Source organism: Malurus melanocephalus, unplaced genomic scaffold (genome assembly GCF_030028575.1).
Source record: "Malurus melanocephalus ecotype Western Australia unplaced genomic scaffold, MMel_1.1 scaffold_943, whole genome shotgun sequence".
NCBI lineage: Eukaryota > Metazoa > Chordata > Aves > Passeriformes > Maluridae > Malurus > Malurus melanocephalus.
Window position 1 is genome coordinate 50209 of NW_026624175.1, and position 8787 is coordinate 58995.

General features: G+C 45.9%; 1 protein-coding gene across 1 annotated transcript in view; it reads left to right on the plus strand.

Moving 5' to 3' along the window:
• NSF (N-ethylmaleimide sensitive factor, vesicle fusing ATPase) overlaps window positions 1–8787 on the plus strand; it is a 72233-nt gene that overhangs the window by 20038 nt on the left and 43408 nt on the right. The window contains exons 3-7 of the mRNA XM_057386266.1: window positions 1751–1850; window positions 2869–2908; window positions 5587–5753; window positions 6944–7051; window positions 7644–7719. Coding sequence (XP_057242249.1) covers window positions 1751–1850; window positions 2869–2908; window positions 5587–5753; window positions 6944–7051; window positions 7644–7719 — 491 coding nt within the window. The remainder of the gene's footprint in view (window positions 1–1750; window positions 1851–2868; window positions 2909–5586; window positions 5754–6943; window positions 7052–7643; window positions 7720–8787) is intronic.

Consider the following 8787-nt stretch of genomic DNA (forward strand, 5'->3'; position numbering starts at 1 on the left):
TGTGGCTGGAGCTGTTCTGCACACAGGATGGAGCGGGTGCAGATCCTCTCTTGGATGCTGCTGGATTGGCTGGGATGTGACAGTGCAAGTGTAGGGAACATGTGTTGTGTGCATGGCAAACACGGGCTGCAGGGAGGGAGGAGGGCCAGGAGTGTGAGCCTGGGCTGCCAGCACTGCCCACCCTGCCCTTCCTGGCCATGAGGGGGGTGAAATCCAATGGGTACCCCACGGGTGGGTACGGTGCCAGCAGCTGTGAGAGGATGATGAGGTGAACCCGATTCCAGCGTCACCCTGCTGCCAGAGCACACAAATCCAGGCCTCCTCTGGTTTTGCTTTCTCATGCCAGCAAGCTGTCTGCCTGTCACATGATAAGAGCTATCAGGCATAGTCTGAGGAGAGCTATAAGCASCTTTAGAGTATCTTTGTTGCTGACAGCTTCAATTGTGAGTGTGACAGACAGGCACATGCCATGGCTGCTGCTGTGTCTGCTCCTGACTGCTTATGTTGCTCTGCTTTGATAACTGCTCTGTGATGGAATCACAGAATCATTCAGGAAAAGCCTCTCAGATCATCAAGTTCACCCTGTGCCTGATCCCCACCTTGTCACCAGCCCAGAGTGCTGAGTGCCACATCCCGGCCATCCTGGGACCCCTCCAGGGATGGGGACTCCAAATCCACCTGGACAGTCCCTTCCATGATGTTCTTCCTGGTGTTCGATCCAAACCTCCCCTGGCCCAGCCTGAGGCTGTTCCCTCTCATCCTGTCCCTTTTTCCCTGGGAGCAGAGTCTGTTTGCCCCCGGCTGTCCCCTCCTGTCAGGGAGTTGTGGAGAGTGAGAAGGTCCAGGCTGAGCCCCCACAGCTGCTCCTGGGGCTCCCTCCCCTTCCCCAGCTCCGTTCCCTTCCCTGGACACTCTGATGTCCTTCTTGCAGTGMRGAGCCAGAACTGACCTGAGTGCTCGAGGTGTGGCCTGAGCAGTGCCCAGCACAGGGACAGTCACTGCCCTGGGCCTGCTGGCCACACCATTTCTGAGACAGGCCAGGTGYCCTTGGCATTTTTGCCCACCTGGGCACACAGCAGCTCCTGTTCAGCTGCTGTCAGTCAGCACCCCCAGGTCCTTTCCCAAAGGGCCTCTTTCCATCACTATGATACTGTTTTTTTCAGCTATTCAGATGCTGTCTGAATTCAACATCACTTGGTCACTTGCATTAGGAGGAGCAGCCTCAGGGCCCGTGTGATTTTACTTCTTGTACAGAAATTCCTCCTGGCTTTTTCTACTATCAAACTCCTAAACAATATACTCAGATCCCTATATGGGCTTTGCACCTGCTTCTTGTTGGCATCACAGCTTGGGATAGTGTTTGTGTGGGGGAAAAATATTGATGCTTGGGTCTGAATGCTTGAGCTGTGAAACTGGTGTTGGTTTTTAGCTGTAGCAGCCTCAGCGGTTGTCATTGTGGTTTGGTTTTCATTTGTACAGTGCAATCCTGAAGTAAAGAGCCACTGGAGGGGTGTAAATAGTGATTTTTGGTGCAGTTTACAGTTGGYTTTGAGATCACATTGTATCAGTGASGGTGATGGGCTCTGTCACCCTGCTGTGTGTCTGTGCTGGGCTGTGGCTCCCAATGGTTCCAGTTTCTCTGTGCAGTCCCTGAGATAAGCTGAGTGTTCCTATTGAGTTCCCACAGCGTTGTGAACGATGCCAAACCCTCCTGGTGCACATCAAAGTAAAATTCTCTTCTCTTTTCCAGGCATGTGATGGTGAAGACCTCTCCCAACCACAAATACATCTTCACRCTGCGAACCCACCACTCGGTTGTCCCCGGCAGCATCGCCTTCAGCTTGCCCCAGGTATGGGGTGCTTGGACTTTCTGCTCTGCTGCAGAATAACCAAAATMTCTTTTGGGATCAGGGTTGAAGAGAAGTTCTCTAATTGGAATAAATGTATGCTGCAAATTTAATTACTGACAGCAAAAGTTCAAGGAGACTTTTGCTACACCTGAAGTGACTGTGCTTATGGTGCTTTGATTATTTTTAGTGCTTGGTTGGATAAAGATACTGGAAAAGATGTAATTTAACCTTTTAAAAATTCACCAGAAACAAACTTCTGAAAAAATAGAAAACCTAAGCAATATCTGCTCTTTCTTGTGAYTCTTTATTGTTTCCTGGTTTCCCTTGACTTTAAAGTTTGTTTGCTGTGTTTTTCTTTCTTAAGACCTGCTGGAAATTTTATTAGTCAGTTATTGTTAATATTTTTAGATATGTGCAAGGAAAGTGCAAGGAAATGCATAAAATTAAAAAAAAAAAGCCCCTTTGTCTCCTCTTTCTTAATTAAGTCATCATCAGATGTTAAATGATGGTTAGAATAAATAATGACAAATCTTTCTAAAAGAATTTGGAGTGATTTGAACGGTTTTGTTCTTACTGCTTCTCTTTGCTCAGATGATGCTGTACCTTGGAGCCATTAGAACAAGCTTTGAAAATGCTCATAGGTTGTGTAACAGCCATTCCTGCACCTTTGCAGTGCTCAGAACCTGGGCTTTGGTAGGAAATGAGCAGAAGGACAAAAAGCCCTGTCCAGCACCACAACTTCTTCCTCCAGGATGGTGGGGACACCAATAACCTGGAGGAGGCTGGACAGAACAACCTCCTGAGGTCACAAGATAGAATTATTGAAAGAGATTATTCCATGTTTTTTGTTTCTTGTTAATTTGGGGTTGTTTGGGATATTCCATTCTGCCTGTTTTTTTCTGCTGCTGGAGGTTCTCATCTTCTGGGTGAGGAGGCTGCCTTGAGAGGGCAGGTGTTTTCAGGGACAGCTGTTTGTTCTGAGGGCCAGGTGTTCTGACATTTTTTATTTGTTTTCCAGAGAAAATGGGCTGGCCTTTCCATTGGGCAGGAGATCGATGGTGAGTTAGTCAGCAGAGTGATTGTGCTGTGTTTATRAAAGCTGGATTCTTGTTTCCATCCTGAGCTGAAACTGAGCTGGGAAATGTCAGCTCTCCAGCCCTTCTCCAAGTAGTGTGGGGTCCTCATCAGTGAAGGAGCTGCTCTCCTCTCTGCACCCTTTCTGCATTTCATGTTTTCCAAACATTAAATTAACAATGTTCCCCTGGAGGGCTTTTTTAGCAGTTTCTCCAGAAATCTGCTGCTATCTCAATGTGGGATATCTGTGTCCACATGCAGATAGGAACATTGAACATGTCCTGCATAGCCTGTTCTGGGTCTCTGGAGAACATTCTCTCTGACAGAGGACAGCTCTTGTCCTTGGGGAAYTCCTTGGTGTCAGCTTTGGAGTTTGGGGGATGTTTTAGTGCCAGCAGCTTTGGGAGCAGCGCTGTTGTTTGCACCAATAACTGACCAGAACATTCTGCAGCAAGGTGAGGGRCCAGGGATGCYRTYGTTCAAAYSAAAGATTTCTATCCCAGTTCCAAGKSTTCCTCAARCCTCCCAAGSCTTGRCCAATGTTGGATATSAGGGGAAATTTCTTCACAGAAAGGRCTGTAAAGGTTTGGCACAGCCTGYCCYGGGCAGTGGTGGARTCACCATCCCTGGAAATGTTCAAAGAAGCGGTGGATGTGGCACYTGGGGACGTGATTTAGTGGTGACCACRGTGGTGGTGCTGGRTTRATGGTTGGACTTGAGGAAATGTTKYAGTGGTGACCACGGTGGTGGTGCTGGATTGRTGGTTGGACTTGGCAATCTTAGAGGCTTTTCCCAACCTTGATGGTTCCATTAATCTGATTTTTTTGCCAGCTGTTTTTGTTTTAACTGAAGAATGACCTATAATGGAGGGAGACCCATAAATTAAATTGTTTCTCAGACTTGTTTGGCTGATGATCACGTGCCAACTCACTTAGAGATCGAAGCTTTTCGGTACTTTTGGGGAAAGAAGCACCAATATTGGGTGTGATCAGCTGTTAGAGCAATTTGTGTCTGTCCTTGGTCCTGGGCTTTGCTGTAAACCTTCCAGCTACGTGGGAGCCTGTGTTGACAAAAATAATGCAGTGATTCTATGCACAATGACTAAATGTCATCTGACTCTGCTGGCTGGAAGGGATTTGTGCAGGCATTCTGCAGGTAGGGAGAAGCGCTCACAAAGGCGCTGATTTAGCAGGGCTCGTGCTTTGTCCCAGTGCCCTGATCGTGTGGAAGCTGTGTTTGAAATGTCASCTGTGAATGCAGCCCACGGCTCTGTGGGGTGGGGATGGGAGTCCTGCTGAGCCCCGGGTGATGCAGTCAGGGTTCTCCAGGTGAGTGTTTTTCCTGGTGGGAAGGCAGAGTGCCCTGAGAGGCTGTGGCTGTGCTGCCTTCCTGTGCAGTGCTGCTTCTGTTAGAGGTGCTCAGCTGGAGCCAGGGAGGGCTGTCTCGGGTGGATATTAGAAAACAGTTCTTTACAGGAAGAGTGATAAAGCACTTGAACAGTCTGCCCAGAGAGGTGGTGGAGTCACCATCACTGGATGTGTTCAAAGAGAGCTTGGATGTGGCACTGGGTGCCGTGGATGAGTTGAGGTGTCAAGGTAGGGCTTGGACTGGGAGATCTTGAAGGTCTCTCCCAACCCTGGTGATTCTGTGATTCTGGGTATTTTTTTTGTCCCAGGGAGTTCCCTGCTGCTTTCCCATCTCCAGGAGGTCCCTGCTGCCTTCCCAGCCTCTCTCAGGGACATTCCAGGCTCTTGGAGCTGGTGCTGTGCACTGCTGACTGTGCTGCAGCCCCTCTGTGCACCCTCAGCACTCCGTCCTGGGTGTAAGGGCTGCTCGTGTGCAGCTGGCACCTCAGCCCTGGAATGTCAGGAATTCCTGGGATATGACCAAATCCAGGGACTGATACTCCGTTCTTCCAGAAGGAAAAGCCCCTTGGCTTTCTGTTCAGTTCATTCTGCCTCCCTGAGGGTAGTCTGGGAATGCCAGGATAGGCCCAAGGGCACTCTGGGGTGAGGGCTGTGTCCTCAGTGCCAGGGATGAAGGACAGTGGATGATGTGCTTGGTTTGGGCTGACAGATTGCACTGCTCCACTTGGATGTGCAGCTAATTCAGTTTCTGCTGCCTCATCTGGAGAACCTCTTGCCAMAGAAAACCAGTGATGGCCTCTTGTCATTGTTTTTGGGCAAAAGTACCCTTGTCACTGCCTTTTGGGCTTCCTGGACATGTGTCTGAACCCTTAGGTGGGTTGGAGATGTGTCTGAACCCAGCTGTGTGGTATCACAGCATGTCTGAGTTTGCTTTCACTGTCCTCATCTCCCAAAGTCTGTGTGGTGTTTGAGCTSTTTGAAAGGTTTTTTAAGAGTTTTTAAAGCAATGCAGGGATTTTCAGTTGAAATTTAATTGTATTTTTGACCTTGTAGCAGAACGTGGATGTAAGAGAAATGAGAATCTCATCAGAAATAATGTATTCAGTGGAAATTTTACTGTATTTTTGACCTTGTAGCAGAACGTGGATGTAAGAGAAATTAGAGTTCTATCAGAAATAATATATTTGGTTTTACCAAGTGCTCATTCTCAAGGGAATGTGTGTTGCCAAACGTGTTTGATACATYGAGGGAATCTTGCAGTCCTAAAATGTGCTATTTCTTGCTTTTTTTAACAGTTTCTTTATACACTTTTGACAAGACCAAGCAGTGCATTGGCACCATGACCATYGAGATCGACTTCCTGCAGAAGAAGAACATCGACTCCAATCCCTATGACACAGACAAGATGGCTGCAGAGTTCATCCAGCAGTTCAACAGCCAGGCCTTCTCCGTGGGCCAGCAGGTTGGGGGCTAAACTGGCCTGAAACCCCATGTGTAGCGTGGGGAGGGAGAATCTGAGGGCTGTGGGAAGGCTGGGTGAGGGGCAGGAGTTGTTCTGTGCGTGAGTCTTTAGGAAAAGTTAAACCATTGTGGCTTCTGACTTCTGAGAGGGGTTTGGAATCTGCTCTACCCTTCTCTAAATCAGAGGAAARTCCCAAGGCTTGGGAGAGCTCAGGTCTCTCTGCATTGGATTGGAGCCTGGAAACTCCTGGAATTTCTTAGGGAGTCACTTTTGCMTCCTTCTCTGTAAGATCAAGATGAACACCAGGTTTAGATCATTCTCAGTGGCACCCCCCAAGTGCAGTGGGGTTTATTGTTCTGGAARTGTCCAAGGCCAAGYTGGACAGAGCCTGGAGCTGGAAAGTGGTGGAAAGTGTCCCTGCCCACTGGATGAGCTTTAGGGTMCTCTCCAACCCAAATTATCCTGGRATTTTAMGATTTTTGCTACTTTATGGACTTAAATAGCGAAACAGGGATGAATTACTTTCCTTGGACACCTTGGAAAATGCTGTCCCTGTACCTGAGCCTGCCCAGCTCTGCAGCAGATGGGCTTCAGCCCCTGCAAAGCTCTGTGACAGCTCTGCTTTGCCTTCTCAAACAGGTGGAGAGTGGTTCTCTCACAGTATTTACAATGTGCAGGGTCTGAATCTTAAGCCAGCTGGAAATACAAGCTCAAGGAAGGGAATTGTGCAGAGCCAGCCTGGTTTTTGTGGRATGGACCCTACTTCTCATGACATTCACTGTGTCTCTCATTAGCTCTGTTTCTGAGGTGTTCTTGTCAAACTGAAATGCAAGAGATTGGAAAGTTTTGAGCTAAATTGTTCTCCTTGACGAGCACCAATTATTGAAGTGAGAGGAAAATGTCATGAGATGATGCAGAGCATTGAGCTGAGGAGAAAAGGGGGGRAAATAGATGCTTTTCTTGGAAAGAGAATTTTTCTTTGAGTTTCTCCAGCTGACTTCATGTTCTGCCACTTCTGATCTGTTACATTGGGGCATGGAAAGCTCATGGTCAGCAGAGGTTTACAGGGGAAAAACATGGGAGTCACTGGGTGATAAACTTAATCTTCAGGCCTTTTTCCCTTTAAATCTTGGAAGTCCTGTCAGAATCCTTTTTAGCTTTTTTAATGAGTTTTTTTTTCCTTTCCACAGCTTGTGTTCAGCTTTAATGACAAGCTCTTTGGGCTGCTGGTGAAGGGCATGGAAGCCATGGACCCCAGCATTCTCAAAGGAGAGTCTGGAACTGGCAAAAAGCAGCAGGTGAGCTCCCAGCAATTCGTGTCCCCTCCTTGGGGACTGCAGAGCTGCAAGTGCTGACCAGATCRTGCCACCAGGAGCAGTTTGGGTGTCCTGCCTTTGGAGAAGTCACACATGTGGCTCCTCTGGCTGTGTCTGCTGTGCCAGAGAAGACAAAAAACATTATTTGCAGCTCAGTGCAGTCTCCTCTAAAGTGCAGAGCTGGGGAGGGTACAAGGAACAGTTTTTGGTTTTTTCATGCAAACATCCTCTCTTGAGCCTTTTTGTCTTCCAGACATGTCCAGTTTTGATTTTTCCTTCTGTGGAAARGACWTGATTTAATTTTCTCCTTTACTTGYTRMATCTTGCTGAARTAAAATAATTGKGTYTGAGCTAAACYGTTAWYTTTTAAAAGCCAAATTTTTATASYTGGTGAGYTTCTGCATTCAGTGATRTCTGTTTTACAGTTGGTATTTCTYTTTCTTCCCAGTGAYATTTGAAGTGGAGCTTTTGCTCCTTCTTTCTGCCTTCTGAGATATGCTTGGGGATGGATACCAAAGGAGCAATCTGAGTCTAATAGTCATTAATGTAATTATTTCTTCCCTTCCATTTGCAGATTGAGGTTGGTTTGGTTCTTGGAAACAGTCAAGTTGCCTTTGAGAAAGCTGAGAACTCCTCTCTCAATCTGATCGGTGAGTTCCTGCACCCAAACAGAGAAATGCTTGAAATCTTGGCTTTTCATGTCTGGGAGACTTCACTGACTCAAAGTTGTTTATTTTCTTCACTCCTAGGCCTAGATTAGGCCTAAATGGCCCAGCAGATTTAGCAGACAGCAGCTGGTTGAAATATTTAAACTCTAAACATCAGAGAATGATGTTTTCAGGGACAGTTGTTGTTTTGATTGGTTAGTTTTAATAATGATATARATRCRGTTAAGSGGATAAAAGRGTTTTATTTTGGTATTTGGGATTTCWGGTGTATAATTTGATGGMAAAATGTATTTTGTGTATAGTATGGATGTAATTTTAATGCATTTTATAATTTATATATTTACTTAGGATTTATTAATAAGAAATTCAGTAAATGAATTAATTTTTTTTATTTTAATGGTTTTTTTTTTGGAATGAGGTTAGAGTTTAGTTTATACAATATATTTTGGAGAGAAGGCTTTAGTTGGAGTTTTAGGTTTAAGATAGTGTAGGGTATGTTGATTTTTTTTGAGGATGTTTGGTTTCTTTRTGTAGTATAATTTTTAAATTAAAATGGAATATTAGATTATAGGAATTATATGTATGTAGATTAAGGGGTGTAAGAGRTATATAAAGGGTATGGAAATGCTTCAAAGGGTACATAAAATATATAAAAGGGTATATAAAAAGGAAAGGTAAAAATAATCAGGCATCACAGTAACAAGCCAACAGCTCTGCCATTAAATTTAATTTAAAGGGAAGGGATTAGGAAGTGGAGAGTTTTTAAAAAGGTGTTGTCAAAATGTCAGAGTGCAGGGGGCACAGTGTGTAACTGCTTCCAGGAGTTTATTAACACAGCTGGGAGCTTTGCTTTAAAGAGTCGCTTCCTGAAAACTCAAAAAAACCAAATCTCTGTGTGCAATATCACACTTGGCTATTGAAGAAATTGGGAAATAATTGGTGTGTTCTCCACRTACTGCTTTAGAAAGAAGCTGGGGTGGGGGTTGGATTGGATCTGGGCAGTTCCCCCAGTTTGGATGGTGGGACCTGGACCCCAGAGTGGACAGTGAG